The sequence below is a fragment of the Pristis pectinata genome, chromosome 3 (genome assembly GCF_009764475.1).
Source record: "Pristis pectinata isolate sPriPec2 chromosome 3, sPriPec2.1.pri, whole genome shotgun sequence".
Lineage (NCBI taxonomy): Eukaryota > Metazoa > Chordata > Chondrichthyes > Rhinopristiformes > Pristidae > Pristis > Pristis pectinata.
Genome location: NC_067407.1, coordinates 123,934,376 through 123,951,006, shown reverse-complemented (window position 1 = coordinate 123,951,006; position 16,631 = coordinate 123,934,376). Strand labels below are relative to the sequence as shown.

General features: G+C 42.6%; 1 protein-coding gene across 1 annotated transcript in view; it reads left to right on the top strand.

Moving 5' to 3' along the window:
* The window catches only part of fmn2b (formin 2b), a 370,539-nt gene that overhangs the window by 27,609 nt on the left and 326,299 nt on the right, over positions 1 to 16,631 (top strand). Inside the window, 1 exon segment of the mRNA XM_052012981.1 lies at positions 15,251 to 15,426. Coding sequence (XP_051868941.1) covers positions 15,251 to 15,426 — 176 coding nt within the window.

Sequence of the window (16,631 nt, the reverse complement as noted above, 5' to 3'; positions counted from 1 at the left end):
CACGCTGCAATCTTTCACCATTTAAGTAATAATCTGATCTTCTATTTTTCCTTCCAAAGTGGATGACCTCGCATTTACCAACATTGTACTCCACCTGCCAGACCCTTGCCCACTCACTTAACCTATCCATATCTCTCTGCAGACTCTCCGCATCCTTTGCACAATTTGCTCTCCCATTCAATTTAGAGTCATCAGAAAACTTGGATACGCTACACTTAGTCCCCTCTTCCAAATTGTTAATATATATCGTGAACAGTTGCGGGCCCAGTGCCAATCCCTGCAGCACCCCGCTCACCACTGCCAACCAGAGAAATGTCCATTTATTCCAACTCTCTGCCTTCTATTGGTTAACCAATCCTCTATCCATGCTAATACATTACCCCCAATTCTCTGCATGTTGTAGGGAAAAGTTTCCAAGTGTCTACTCTGCCTATGCTCTTCATAATTTTGTATATCCAAATTGGGTCCCCCTTTAGCCACCTGTGAAAACTGAGCCTATTGTCTTTCCTCATTTGCTGAGACAATCCATCCTAGCATCCTCCTGAAATGTCCTCTGCACCTGGTTCTTAGTGTGGCAATTTGAACTGCACAGAATATTCCATCAATAGCCAATGTTTTATAAAATTGTTCCATAACTTCTCTGCTCTGTTTTCCATGCATAGACTAAATATCCCATATGCTGCCTTCATCACGTCTATCTGCTGGTGGAGCCACCTTCTGGGATTCCAATGTTCCTCGGTATTCCCTAGGCCCCTACCATTTATGGTATGCCCTACCTTTATTAATTCTTCTAAAATGCATCGTCTCACACACAGTACTAATTTCAATCTGCCATTGCCCTGCCTGTTTTAGCAAGTGATCACTATCCTCCAGTAATGAAAGTTTATCCTCCTTGTCACAGGTCGTGGACTTCTAATCGCAACAACCCTCCACGATCACCCTCCGTCTGCTCCCACTAAGCCAATTTTGGATCCCATGGGATCTAACCTTTTGTTCCAGTCTCCCATATGGAACCTTGCCAAAGACCTTGAAGTCCATTTGGCATACATTAACCACATGTCGTTACCTCTGGAAAAATTCAATCAAAAAGGTCAGACAGGATCTTCCCAAAACAAACTATGATTAACCCCTACATTTCCATCTGTAAAATAATTCTGTCCCTCGGGAATTTTTCCAATAATTTCCTCACCACTGACTTTTGACTCACAGGTCTGTAATCACTTGGCTTATCCCTGCTGCCCTCCTTGATCTCTTGTGATTAACCCATTTGCCTCCAAAATGGAGGTGTTTGGGTTCATCTCACGCACATTAGTTTCTAGCCTTGTAGGTTACGTGTCTGGTGAGCGATCATTGACCAGTAACGTGAACTGTTTCTCTTCTCCCGGAGGCTGACTGGTTTAGCATTTTCAGCTTTTTTTTTGTTACTTCAGATTTTCCATCTCTTCAGTTTCTTGATTTTATTTTTAGTGTTTTATATAAATCTAGCATGACCTCTGCTCTTGTTCCTCCCCTCAACTGGTAAATGCAAGTCTCTCCTACCAGAGTATCTTATCTACTTATCCTGCTTCCTTTTGGGATCTGTGGGTGTGCATTCCAAGATCTGTTCCAGCACACTCCTGATATTTATTGCATCTTCCCATGCCTGGTTGGCCCTTCAAATTCATTGCCTTGTTTTTCAGGATTGAACTCCATTGGCCGACTCTGTGCCTTCCTAATCAGCCCATGGCTTTTCCTTGCTTTTGCCCACACTGTTCAACAATTTTTTCATACTTTCCTGGCACTGATCTAATTAACAGTCGAAGTCTTCATGCTTTTTAAACAAACAACAGATTTGGTCACCTTTCCAGCAATTGTGTTGCAGATGATGCATTGTTGACATAATCCCTCGAAGAATGGAAGGGCCTGTTGTGTAACAAAGCACCACTGATGAGATCCTTGGTGGCTTTTGAAACAAAATTGTTCCAATGGCAATAGAAAACATTCACTTTGGAGGCTTTGGTAGGCAGCTGGTTTAAAACCTGAAAACAATGCTCAGCTTTTCACTTGCTTGGCAATTGCATTTAATTTTGTAGCTAGAGTTGCAGGTTCTAGATTCTGAATGTGGATGTCATGTATTTTTCTTTCATCCCTCTCTGGGGAAACTATTCAAGCTTGCTCCAACACATTTGTTTTCGGGCTACAACTAAAATTGGCACATGAAATATAGTTGGTGCAAACTTGTGACTTAAGTACATGGTGCTTGTTTGGAGCCCAGATGTGCTGTACCATATTGTTGTAGCTAAACATAGGCAATGCTATTGGGAGATCGGTCATGTTACTTCAATACTTAACTATACAGTGCTGTGGTTTGGTTGTAGTAAGATTTGATGTCGTGTAGCTTTTGAAGCTTGTTAAATTTTTATACAAGTACACGTAGGAAGAGGCCATATAGCCCTGTGAATGTTCTCCATTCAGTAAGATCCTGTCCCTCATCCTTGTTGCTTTCCTGTATTAGCTGTTTCCCTTGGAATCTGTAGTGTGTTTGGAGGTGGTCCAAGAGTTGGTTTTGTGGTGCTGGTATATTTTAATCATTAGTCAACAGGAGTTTCAGAGGAAGGCTGAGTATTTTATTGCAGGTTAACAGTTCTGACGTGCTTGCATCACAGCTATGATGATATCCTTCTATAACATGCCATCGTGGTTTAATTAAATATACCACCTTGCTTTCCCTTTCTGGAGAAAAATAATTGCATTTATTGACTGGCTTTGTCAGATGTTTAGACCTTAACTAGAGGATATGGGTTTAGGGTAAAGGATAATAGATTTCAAGATGATCGGAGGAAGAATGTTTTTCCACCCCGAGGGTGGTTGGAGTCTGGGAAACTTTCCCTGCCTTCACTATCCACTCAGGTACTCTGTCAACATTTAAGTATCTAGACAAACATTTCTGCTGTGCACTGACTGCTGGTAAATGGAATTCATATAGATTGTTGGAATGAATATAGTGAACTGGAGGTCTGTTTCTGTGCGGTGGGACTGTCAGTCTCTGTCATAGTTATTAATCTGAAGAATGTATGTCCTTCTGACACAACTCATTGTGTCCTCTCTTCAATATTTGATTTCATATCCACTTGAGTAAATTGGTAGTCATTGTGTTGTTTCCTGTACAGGTTTGTTCTGGATAGAGAGAAAATCATAGTCACACAACATGGAAACAGACCATTTGGCCCACCCTGCCCATGCTAACTAGTGGACACCCATCGTATCAATCCCATCTTCCAGCACTTGTCCATAACCTTCTCTGCGGAGGCAGTTCAAGTGCTCAGCTCTTGAATGTTGTCAGCAACTCTGCTTCCACTATCCTCTCTGACTGACAGTGCATCTCAGGTACTTGCCACTCTCTGGAAGAAGGTGGTCTCCTTCGGACCTCCTCAAAATCTCTTGCCCCTTACCCTGAATCTATGTCCTTTAGTTTTACCTACCTCTGATATGGGGAAACTTTTCCTCTTGTTCTCCCATTTGTACAAAATATTGCTTTGGTCTTCAGTTCTATATCCTCTCCCCAATATCCAGTTCCTGTGTGTCGTATTTGCTCATTTTGTCTTGACGTACAATCTTGCCACTTTGAATTGTTTTTGCTCCTTGCCTGTAAACTTCTGATTCAGCTGCCACCTCATGGTTCTCCTCCAAGTTGCATCAAATTCAATAGCTTCCAAAGTCTACAATGACTCTATTGGGGTAAAGTTTGTGGTAGAATGTGGCATTGTTTGACATCTGAATAAGTTAGTTTATTGTCGAGCTAGAACAACCTTTGAGGACTTGGTGCTTTTAAGGCGTTTGTCCAAATCCATAAATCTTTTGGTTGCACTATTAGGACCTGGCTGTTGAGAAATTAAAGTCACGTGAGCTGTCATTTGTTGTGAGACATCAACCCTTCGTGTATTGCGAAGATCCAACTCTGCTCTTAAATTGCTTGTTCTGCAGCTGTACAGAATCCCATCTTTCGAACTTCAATCCCCCTTCAAATGTGAATCAGTGAGGATGAGAAATTTGTTGCCTTTCCAGCAAAATTCTTCAGCAAGCACTCTGAAATGGTCACGTCAGCCATCTCTCTGTAATTTTGCTCTGTGCTTATTGTTCAGCACTTCTGGCTGACTGTATACCTTGGCAGTGAGGATGTGCAACTCCTACCATCTGTCCCTTCCACCTGAGCTCTCTGGTCAGTTTTGGCATTGACATTTGGGTCAAATCTTTGTTTTATTAAAAAGAAATTAAAACAATGTTTTAAGCCATTTGAGTCCAAATATATTTTGGCTATTTTTAAATTGTATTTAAAAAGAACCATTTTCAGCATGTAAGGTATAAAATTAACCTCCAGGCATTTTAGTCATCTCTCACCAGCTGAAACAGTGATCAAATGTTGGGGTGCTCATAATTTTTTAAAAATAGCAAGAATTATTAATTACCTTTTACAAAGACACAGCTTTAAAGTTTTTCAAGCTTTTCATCTGATAATGTTTTTATACAACCAAGTGAAGAGCAGCACTCTGCCTGATTTTATTTGGCTGAATGCTAAGGGATTGCAGGATCTGCCTTGAGCTGATAATTGTAGCTGTTTGTTATAATACTGTCCAAAAGCTGGCTTCTTTGTGATAGCTTTAGTAAGATGTATAGAAATCTATGGCATGGATGGAGACCATTCAGCCCATTGAGGCCATACCAGACAAAAATAAACTTGCTCTGTTGCCAACTCTTGGTCTGTAACTGTAGGTTACTACTCTCCAGGTGCTCACCCAGGTACTTAGAACATGCATTGAGGGTCTGCTTCCATGCTTTTGAGTAGCTTATTCCTCTTTGGATGGGAAAAGCATTGTACAGCATGGAAATGGGCCCTTTTGGGCAATACCTTAGTTTTAAACATTAGCTCCTGGTTCTAGATTCTCCCTTGAGAGGAAACCATCTTTGCATCCTCCCTGTTTGGACCCTGCAGGACCTTGTATTTTTCAATTTCACTCCAGCAATACAAGCTCAGTCTGTCCAACTTTTCCTCATTTAGCAACCCACCCATTCCAATTATCACTCGGGTAATCCTCCCCTAAGCAGAAGGGGCAGGAGGTGCCTGACAAGCCAATTGTGTCATTTGTGCATTAGTGTTCTCCTGCTGTCATCTATGCTGGGCTTCTGTTGCTCCTGTTAAATGGACTAAAGGTTCTCAACACAATTCCCTATACTACTACTTGACCTTGAGCACTGGACCACAGATTTCCTGAGGTTAGTGGGGATATTAGGCTTTCATTCCCCGCCCCCCCCCCCCCCCCCCCAAAAACCCCAAGGAGGTCTCAACCAACCTGCTGCTGCTGTGCATCACCACCCTCCAATAAAGGCTGGACAGGAAGCCTTTACCACTGGAGGGTCGTGTTGTAAATCACCACGTACAAAGGCCAATTTGCCTACCAACCCTTTATACCACTACCATTTACTATAAATCTGTGATAGCATCTGAAGTGACAGGACTTGTGGTTGTGTGTAATGTTGTTTTCTTAACTTTGAGACTGACAGAACCTAATATCATTTTGCAACTGCTGGTTGGTTTGTCTGGGCAGCCAAACTCTCTCTCCATTGATGCTGCTAGACTTGTGAGCATCTCCAGCATTTCTCTTTTCTGTATGAAGTGTAGGCATTCAGATATTGATTTAAACTGTCAAATGGTAAAACCAATGAGAAATGCTCTACTAAAGATGAATTGCACACTACAACACTCCTAAAGCCCTGTTATAACCTAACATTGGGCACAGCCTGTTCATGTAGAGAATGAATCGCTGGCACTTTGCTTCTTGCTTCCTTTTATTTTGTCATTTATTCTGTGGGCAGTGGATTTGTAATGAAAGGTCTTTTGTGGGAAGGGGTGTTCTTTGCCCAGCATGCACTGACGGAAACCACTCTATCTCGGAGCTGGAATATTTGTACGGGCCTCTGGCAGGGTTGGAGCAGTTTTCCTGGCACTGGGTGCTTGGTAAACACCCTATTGGAAATGCTTGCTTAGAGCAGATAGGCCATTTTGAATTAACCCATAGAACAGAGAACTGTACAACACAGGAACAGGCCCTTTTGCCCACAATCTTTGCCACCGTGATGCCAAATTCAATTCAACCTACCTGCCTGCATGTGATCCCTATCCCTCCATTCCCAATATTTTCATGTGCCCAGCTAAATGCACATGAAATGCTGCTATTGTGTCTGCTTCCACCACCAAGGCTGGCAGCATGTTCCAGGCACCTGCCACTTGCTGTGTATGGGCAGAGAAAAAACTTAACCAGTATGCCTCCTGTGAAACTTTCCCCCTCACTTTTTAAATATGTCTTCCAATATTTGACATTTCTAGCCTGGGGGAAATAGACTCTATCTATGCTTCTCATTTTATAAACATCTATCAGGTTTTCCCCTCAGTTCTGAAAGCCATCCTGTCCAAAAAGAACTGTGACACTGGGGTCCATGGTAGGTTTGAATAATTTTTTCCCTTTTGTGTTACTTCCTCTGTAGCCTTCTCTGTTGGGGGTGTGGGGGTCATGTTGCATAGCAGTGGCAGATAGGTAAAGGCCTCCTTGGGGTGGGGGAGAGAAGTGTAACAACCCCACTGACCTTGGGGAATCTGTAGTCTAAGCACTCAAAGTGGAGAAATAATTGCAGTGATGCTGAGAGCCTTGAGTCCATGTGTCAGGAGCGCACAAAGCCCAGCATAACCGGCAGAAGGATCGACCAGCACAAATAACCTACATGACAGACACCACCTGCTCCATCTGTAGTGCAGTTTGGGGGTTTACCAGAATGATAATTGTAAAGACGGAATTGCTCAACAAGGAAAGGTTGGACAGGCTGAGCTTGTACACTTCAGCCTCGCTCTTAAACTCCAACAGACAAGGTCCTAAGGAGTCCAAGACAGTGGATGTGGAGATGGTGTCCTCCTACAGGAGAATCTAGAACAAGGAGTCTATGTTTAGAAATAAAGTGACCATATAAGGCATAGAGTAAGCAACAGTTTTTGAGGGTCATGAACTTTTTCCACAAAGGGAAGGAGAAGCTGAGTCTGAATAATTTTTTAAAGCAGCTGGGTGGATTTCTGTTTAGAAAATGGGTGAAAGGTTACTTGGATCAACAGGAATGTGGAGCTGATGTGACAGCCATTTCATACTTGGTCTTATTAAATGATAGAGCAGACTCCGGGATGGAGGGGGCCCCCCCAGTTGCCTGCTTGTGTTCCCAATTCGTAAATTGGTATGACTGCAGTTCCTTCATCAGTCACGTCAACAGAAGTGGAAGCAAATTGTCCTCAACCCAAGGCACTGCCTTGGAGCAGTTAGAAGCTTAGCGGTGCCTAGAGTTGAGCCTGTAAATGGTTAATACCCTCCCTCCTTCTGAATCTTGCATGTCATGCACAATTGTTACTACTTGGGGGGGGGGGGGCGAAGGAGGAATCAAGTAGCAAACTTGTCATCCTCATTTCAAGATGGGGAGTTTGGGTTTTAACACAATTCGTCTTTTTGGTCCATATTCGGTCTAAGCCTATGAGGTCTGGAGCAGAGTTGTCCTGGTTGAATCAATGTGAGTGGTGCAGACCATATTTACAGATGCACTTCCCTTAAGCAGGGGAATATTTGCTGCAAACAAACCAAAGCTATCTTCAACAATTTGGGCTGATGCTTCCATGCAGTACTGAGTGACAGCAGCATTGTTTGAGCTGCAGCTTTTCAGATAGCTGTTAAACCAGATCACATCTGGATGTAAAAAATCTTATTGCACTAGTTAAAAAGAGCAAGGACTTGTCCTGACTAGAATTGGTTTCTCAACCAAGCTGCTCCAGTACTGTTGCAACACTGGCATCTACTCAATATGGAAAATAGCACAGGTATATCTTGTTCACAAATAAATGCAATCTGGTTCTTTATAGCTCTCTCCATCATTGATGGATTCCATGACTTCACTATCGTCAGTGCTATCAAACAGCAACTTTTTAGGAAGCTGGGACATTTTATACTGTTCTAAGAAATGCCTTCTGAGACTCAGAATAAATTTGGAATCCACTAATTAATATTAAGGTATTAGTTTAGTCAGACTTTAGTATTGTGGACTTGCAACCTTGATGAGGTGGTTCTGACTATGTATCCACTGTTACCAATTTGATTCACTTTCATCCCTTCTGCAGACACAGTTGATCAACAAGTCATTAATTTCTGTTTGATTAACTAAACTGTTAATATAAAGAGACCGACTCTCCTGAGGGAACTGATACTTCAATTTAAAGGGAGGTGGGAGGGGACCCTTATTTACATAAGAACTAGGAGCAGGAGTCGGCCATCTGGCCTGTGAGCCTGCTCTATTGTTCAATAAGATTATGGCTGATCTGGCCGTAGACTCAAATCCACCTATCTGCTTTTCCCCCATAACTCTTAATTTCCCTTCTATTCAAAAATCTGTCTGTGTCTTAAATATATTTGGTGAGGTAGCCTCTCCTGCTTTCCTGGGCAGAGAATTCCACAGATTCACTACTCTCTGGGAAAAGCAGTTTCTCCTCGTCTCTGTCCTAAGTCTATTCCCCCAAATCTTGAGACTGTCCCCTAGCTCTAGTCTCACCTACCAGTGGAAACAACCCTCCTGCCTCCTATCTGATCTATCCCTTTCATAACTTTGATTCTATAAGATCCTCTCTCATTCGTTATTGGTATTCTTCTGAATTCCAGCGAGTATAGTCCCAGGTGACTCTATCTCTCCTCGTAGGCTAACCCCCCATATCTCCAGAATCAACCTGATGAACCTCCCCTGCACCACCTCCAAAGCCAGTATATCTCTCCTCAAGTAAGGAGGCCAGAACTGCATGCAGTACTCCAGGTGTGGCCTCACCAGTACCCTGTACAGTTGCAGCATAACCTCCCTGCTCTTAAATTCAATCCCTCTAGCAATGAAGGCCAATGTTCCATTTGCTGCCTTGATAACCTGTTGCACCTGTAAACCAACCCTTTGTGATTATGTACAAGCACTCCCGTCCCTCTGCACAACAGCATGCTGCAATCTTTCACCATTTAAATAATAATTTGATCTTCTATTTTCCCTTCCAAAGTGGATGATCTCACATTTACCAACACTGTACATCTGTCAGGCCCTTGCCCACTCAGTTAACCTATCCATATCTCTCTGCAGACTCTCTGCATCCTCTGCACAATTTGCTTTTCTACTCGATTTAGTGTCATCAGCAAACTTAGATACACTACACTCAGTGTATATCGTAATGTATATCGTGAACAATTGCGGAACCAACACCGACCCCTGCGGCACGCCGCTCACCACTGATGGCCAACGAGAGAGACACCCATTTATCCCAACTCTCTGCCTTCAATTGGTTAACCAATCCTCTATCCGTGCGAAAAAATTATCCCCAACTCCATGCATTCCTCATGGATAAGTCTTTAATGCAGCACCTTGTCGAACACCACCTGGATATCCAAGTATACAGTGTCCCCTCTATCCACTGTGTTCATTATTATCCTCAAAGAACACCAGTAAGTTTGTCAAAGCAGGACCTGCCCTTCCTGAATCCATTGCTATGTCTACCTGATGGAACCATTTCTATCCGGATGTCTTGTTACTGTTTTCATATTTTGTTCTAATTTACTTTCATAATCTATCTTCCCCTTACTTTTTGCTTGCTTAGTAGTTTGTTGCTTTTTGAAATGTTCCCAATATTCCAGTTTCCCACTACTCTTGGTGATTTTGTATGCATGAGCTTTTAGCTTGATACCTTTTATTTCCTTAGTTATCCAAGGCTGGCTCTCCCCAGCCTTGCTATCCTCGCTTTTAATTGGAGTATACTTTTGTGGAGCACTGAAAAATCTCTTTGAAAGTCTTCCACTATTCCTCAATTGTCCCACCATATTGCCTGTCTTCCCAGTCTGTTATCCAGCTCCTCTCTCATCCCATTGTAGTCTCCCTTGTTTAGGCATAATACGATGGTTTTAAATCAAACTATTGCACCTTCCATTTGTATGAGAAATTCAATCATACTATGATCACACTTTCCAAGAGTATCCCTAACTACAAGATCGTTAATTTTACCTGCCTCATTGCACAGGACCAGATCTAAGATAACATTTTCCCACGTAGATTCAGTAATGTGCTGTTCAAGAAAGCTATCGCTGATGCATTCTATGAAGTCCTCCTCAAGACTGCCTCAGCCAACTTGATTCACCCAATCCATGTGCAAGTAAAAACCTCCATGATAACTGCCGTTCCTTTCTTGCATGCAGTTTATGGAGACCTCGTTTAGTGCAAATCGGTAGTCTCATTTCCTACATGCCACGACATTTAAAATATTTAACTGTAAAGGAGCTTGAGATATTCCAAAGTTCTGTAGGGTCTTGTACGAACAAAGTTGTTCTTGGTTCACTGACCTTTGTGGGCTGTTGGGAGGGGGAGAAAGGTGCCTTTAGTATTGTTGCACAGAGCCTTCTGAACCTCTGCAGGTGCATGAAAGTCACTGGTTTTGGAAAAAGTGCTTTGCATTTGACAGAAACCTTGTAATTTTTTAGGATCTTATTTTCTGGCTATGTATCTTTATCTTTTTTGCATAGCCAGCATTTATTGCCCATCCCTGATTATCCCCAAAGCCAGCTTGACCTGCTGCATTCCTTCAAATAACTAAAATTTATGAAACAACTGAAGCAATGGCAACACCTGGAGGTTTAACTGTGAAGCTCCAAAATTAAAGGTTGTGTTGCAAGAATTCTGCAACAGCTTAATGGCTTCTCAATCGCTATCAAAAATTGTGCGCAGCAGGTTTAGCATTCAAAATGCTTTATTTCTTGCAATCCCTCCAATGACAATGTTTAACTTGTGCTTCTCTCAGATTATAAACTCTCTCTCATGAGGCAACAGATAAATATTGAATCATGTTAGATATTTAAGCCCCACCCCTCCTTAGTCCTTTATTAAACCCATGATGGTATGATATGGAATTTTAGCATTACAATTTCAATCTGCTACTAAATTGTTATCCTTCTACATATTGTTTTCCTTGCACTTAGGCCAATTGTCATTTCTTATGACATGAAAAGCTTATCTCCAACTCCAGTTTATCAATCCCTCAATGGCCTCCTAGGACAGCAATGGAAGAAATGAGGTGCTACAACTGTTTTCAGTAGGCAGGTTGATGGGTGTTTCTTGGTTTAGGATTCGTGACCCCAACAGCACTGAACACACTTCCATGCATAATGCAAGCAAGAGAGGGGCAAAGATCTAACAAAATATTCTCATGGATTGGTACATGGGGCTGAGATATGATGGCCATAACAGAAACATGGTTGAGGCAGGGGCAGGACTGGCAGCTGAATGTTCCTGGGTATAGATGCTCCAGGCACGATAGAGGTGGAGGCGAGAGGGGGAGTTCCATTTTTGATTAGGGAGAACGTCATGGCATCACTTAGAGGATATTCTTGTGGAATCGTCCAGTGAGGCTATATGGGTGGAACTTAAAAATAAGAAGGGGATGATCTCTTCAGGATTGTACTATAGATCCCCAAAAGTCAACAGAAATTAGGGGAACAAATCTGTAGGGATATCACAGGTAGCAGTAACAATAATAAGGTTGTAATGGTAAGTGATTTCGACTACCCTAATATTGACTGGGACTGCCATATTGCAAAAGGCTTGGATGGGATGGAATTTGTTAAATGTGTCCAGGAAAATTTTCTCCAATATGTAGATGGCCCTACCAGCGAGAAAGCAGCACTGGACCTCCTGTTGAGCAATGAGGCAGGGCAAGTGACAAGTGTCAGTGAGGGAGCACTTTGGGACTAGTGACCATAATTCTATTAACTTTTATATAGTTGTGGAAAAAGATAGGGCTGGTCCACAAATGAAAATCCTAAATTGTGGTAAGGTAAATTTTGAGAGCGTAAGACAGGAAAGATTGTTTGGGAGAAGCTGCTTCAGAAAAAGGGATGTAGGCAAGTGGGAGGCTTTTAAAAGTGAGATGGAGAGTTCAGGGACAGCATATTCCTGTTAGAGTGAAGGGCAAGGCTGGCATGATTAGGGAACCCTGGTTGATGAGGGATATTGAGGCACCAGTCAGGAAAAAGGAGGAGGCATATGTCAGGCACAGGCAGCTGGGATCAAGCAAATCCTCAAGATGTGATGTGACACACCCTCATAGGATGTGACAAAGCACATTAAATGTAGAGCAGTGCATGTGGTGTACATGGATTTTAGCAAAGTGTTTGAGGTTCCTCATGTAAGGCTTATTCAGAAAGTCAGGAGGGATGCAGGGAAACTTGGCTGTGTGGATTCAAAATTGCCCCGCCCATAAAGGGTGGTGGTAGATGGAGCGTATTCTGCTGGAGGTTAGTGACCGGTGGTGTTCCGCAGGGATCTGTTCTGGGACCCCTGCTCTTTGTGATTTTTATAAAAGACTTGGATGAGGATGTGGAAAGGTGGGTTAGTAAGCTTGCTGATGATACAGAGGTTGGTGTAGATTACAACAGGATATTGATAGAATGCAAAGCCGGGCTGAGAAGTGGCAGATGGAGTTCAACCCGGATAAGTGTGAAGTGATGCACTTTGGGAGATTGAATTTGAAGGCAGAATACAAGGTTAATGGCAGGACTCTGAGCAGTGTGGAGCGACAGAGGAATCTTGGGGTCCATGTCCATAGATTCCTCTAGGTTGCCACACAGGTCGATAGGGTTGTTAAGAAGGCATATGGAGTGTTGGCCTTCACTGGTCGGGGTATTGAGTTCAAGAGCTGTGAGGTGATGTTGCAGCTCTATAGAATTCTGGTCAGACCACACTTGGAGTATTGTGTTCAGTTCTGGTCGTCTCATTATAGGAAGGATGTAGAAGCTTTAGAGAGGGTGCAGAGGAGATTTACCAGGATGTTGCCTGGATTAGAGAGCATGTTTTATGAGGATAGGTTGAGCAAGCTAGGGCTTTCTCCTTTGGAGAGGAGGAGGATTAGAGGGGTACAAGATAAGAGGCATAGATCGAGTGGGCAGTCAGATTTTTTTCCCAGGGAGACGATGGCTAACACGAGGGGACGTAATTTTAAGGTGATTGGAGGAAGGTATAAGGGGGATGTCGGGGTTAAGTCTTTTTTAGTGGTGGGTGTGTGGAATGCACTGCTGGCAGGGACATCTAAGAGACTCTTAGACACATGAAAGATAGAAAAATAGGGGGCTATGAGGGAGGTAAGGGTTAGATAGATCTTAGAGCAGGATAAAATGTCAGCACAACATTGTGGGCCAAAGGCCCTGTACTGTGCTGTAGTATTCTATGTTTAAATCCCTCGATTACAAGACGTGGGAATACATCCAAGATATAAATCAGGAGGGTAAAAAGAGGACATGAGATAGCTTTGGCTGATTGGTAGAATCTCTTGGGATTGTCCTCTACAAGTATATTGCGGCAAAAATGCGACCAGGGAAAGAATAGGTTCCCTTATGGATCAACATGGTCATCTATGTGTGGAGCCACAGGAGCGGGTGAGATGTTAAATGAATATTTGTCTGTATTTACTGTGGAGAAAGTCATGTAAGACGAGGAATTAAGGGAAATAAATGCTGAAATATGGAACATCTCTATTACAAAAGTGGAAGTGCTAGCAATCTTAAAGCTTTAAGGTGGATAAACCCCCAGGGTTTGATCAAGTGTATCTCAGGACATCTTCATAGGCAAGGGAAGAAATTGCTGGGGTCCTGTCAGATATTGGCATCATTTAGCCACAGAGGTACTGGAAGACTGGATGATAGCTAATATTGTGCCTAAGGAGGTTTTCAAGGACAAGCCAGGGTGAGCCAAGGACAAGCCAGGGTGAGCCAACATCAATGGTGGGGAGGCTACTGGAGGGGCTTCTGAGAGACGGGATCTATCTGGATTTGGAAAGACAGGGAATGATTTAGCTTTGTGTGTGGGGGAAATCACTTCGAGTTTTTCTTTTGATGAGCCGACCGAGAGGATTGACGAGGGAAAGGAGGTAGATGTTTATGTGGACTTCAAGCCTTTGACGAGGTCCCGCGTTGTAGGCTAGTCTGGAAGGTTAGATCACATGCGATCCAAGGTGAGCTAGCCAATTGAATACAAAATTGGATAGTTGGAAAGAGACGGTGGTAGTGAAGGGGTGTTATTCAGATTGGAGCCCTGTGACCTGTGGTGTGCCACAAGGATTGATACTGGGTCCATTGTTTGCACCTATATTAACTATTTTTGATGAGAATGTTAACATGATTAGGAAGTTTGTGGATGACATGAAAATTGGTGATAGTGAAGAAAGCTATGTAAGATTACAATAGCATCTAGGTGAGTTGGAGCAAGTGCGTAAGGAATGGCAGATGGAATTTAACAAGTGCAGGGGATTGTATTTTGGTAAGTTTAAACCAGGCAAGACTTGCACAGTAAATGGTAGGGCCCTGGGGAATATTGCAGAACAGAGACCTGGGGGTACAGGTACATAATTCCCTTAAAGTGGTGACGTGGGTAGGCACAGTGGTGAAAGTTTGTTTTCATTGGTTAGTGCATTGATTACAGGAGTTGTACAATTATAACATGACAATCCAAGTCTTCGGTGAGACTACACTTGGAGTATTGGGTGTACTTAAGGCAGATACTGAGGTTCTTGGTTGGTAAGGGGGGGGCAGGGGGGGTTATGGGGAGAAGGCAGGAGGATGGGGTTGAAGAAAAAATTATCCCATGATTGAATAGTGGATTAGACTCAATGGGCTGAATGGCCTAATTCTGCTCCAATAAACTTGGTCCTTAAAAGATATTTAGACAAGTACATGAATCAAAAGGCTGAGGGATATGGGCCAAATGTGGGCAAATGGGACTACTTGGATAGACGTCTTGGTTGGCATGGACAAGTTGGGCCAAAGGGTCTGTTTCCATGCTGGAGAACTCAGGGTCTCTGTCAAGTGACGCACTGGTGTCCGATGACCTCGCAAATATTTTACCTAATTTAATTTCGAAAGGTGATTCCGAGTTCTAACTTTGGGACGTGCAAGAAGTCCTTTTTTTTAATAAAGTAATGTGATTGCAGATAAGGTATTTGTTTAATTGTTCATTTACTTCAGTGTGCCCAATTAGACTACTACTGCTCTTGTGCCTTGTAATGCTGTTTAAAATTGAAGACTGTGTGTTCAGCTTTTAAATTTGGCAGGTATATTGGTGCTCTTTTATGTTAAAAGTTTCTTTCATAAAATGTTTTTCTGAAGGCATTTCAACTTTTTTTTTACAGGGCGAACGTTGCTAGAAAAACTATTTGGGCAGCAAGAAAAAGTACAGCTTTCAGGTGAACATGAAGCAGAGAAGCTTTGCTCCCGTATTCTGGCAATGGGTTTACTGCTCCCATTTGGGGACTGTTTCAGAGAGCAGTTTTATGGAGAAGCACCACAGACCACCACCAAATTTGATGTGAGTTTTTCATCCTGTGTAAGATTTTTACTCATTCTGATTTGAAGTTGCTTGGACATTTACAGTGGTGTGTAGAAGTTTGGGCACCCCTGGTCAAAATTTCTGTTACTGTGAATAGCTAAGTGAGTAAAAGGACCTGATTTCCAAAAGGCATAAAGTTAAAGATGACACGTTGCTTTAATATTTTAAGCAAGATAACTTTTTTTATTTTCATCCTTTACAGTTTCAAAATAACAAAGGAAAATGGCCTGAAGCAAATGTTTGGGCACTCTGCATGGTCAGTACTTAGTAACACCCCCTTTGGCAGGTATCACAGCTTGTAAACGCTTTCTGCAGCCAGCTAAGAGTCTTTCAATTCTTGTTTGGGGGATTTTCCCCATTCTTCCTTGCAAAAGTCTTCTAGTTCTGTGAGATTCTTGGGCCGTCTTGCGTGCACTGCTCTTTTGAGGTCTATCCACAGATTTTCGATGATGTTTAGGTCGGGGGACTGTGAGGGCCATGGCAAAACCTTCAGCTTGTGCCTCTTGCGGTAGTCCATTGTGGATTTTGAGGTGTGTTTAGGATTGTTATCCTGTTGTAGAAGCCATCCTCTTTTCATCTTCGGCTTCTTTACGGACAGTGTGATGTTTGCTTCCAGAATTTGCTGGTATTTAATTGATTTCATTCTTCCCTCTACCAGTGAAATGTTCCCCATGCCACTGGCTGCAACACAAGCCCAAAGCATGATTGATCCATCCCTGTGCTTAACAGTTGGAGAGGTGTTCTTTTCATGAAATTCTGCACCCTTTTTTTTTGTCTCCAAACTGTCCTGCATCCTCACCACAAAATTCAGTGTCAGAAGTTTACAAGGGAACATTTAAATGAACCTGATGCATTTTGGAGACAAGTCCTGTGGACTAATGAAGTTAAAATAGAACTTTTTGGCTGCAATGAGCAAAGGTATGTTTGCTCATTTAAGTACCAGCAAATTCTGGAAGCAAACATCACACTGTGTTTTTAAAAAAAAAAGCTGAAGATGAAAAGAGGATGGCTTCTACAACAAGATAACGATCCCTAACACACCTCAAAATCCACAATGGACTACCTCAAGAGGCACAAGCTAAAGGTTTTTCCATGGCCCTCACAGTCCCCTGACCTAAACATCATCGAAAATCTGTGGATAGACCTCAAAAGAGCATTGCATGCAAGATGGCCCAAGAACCTCA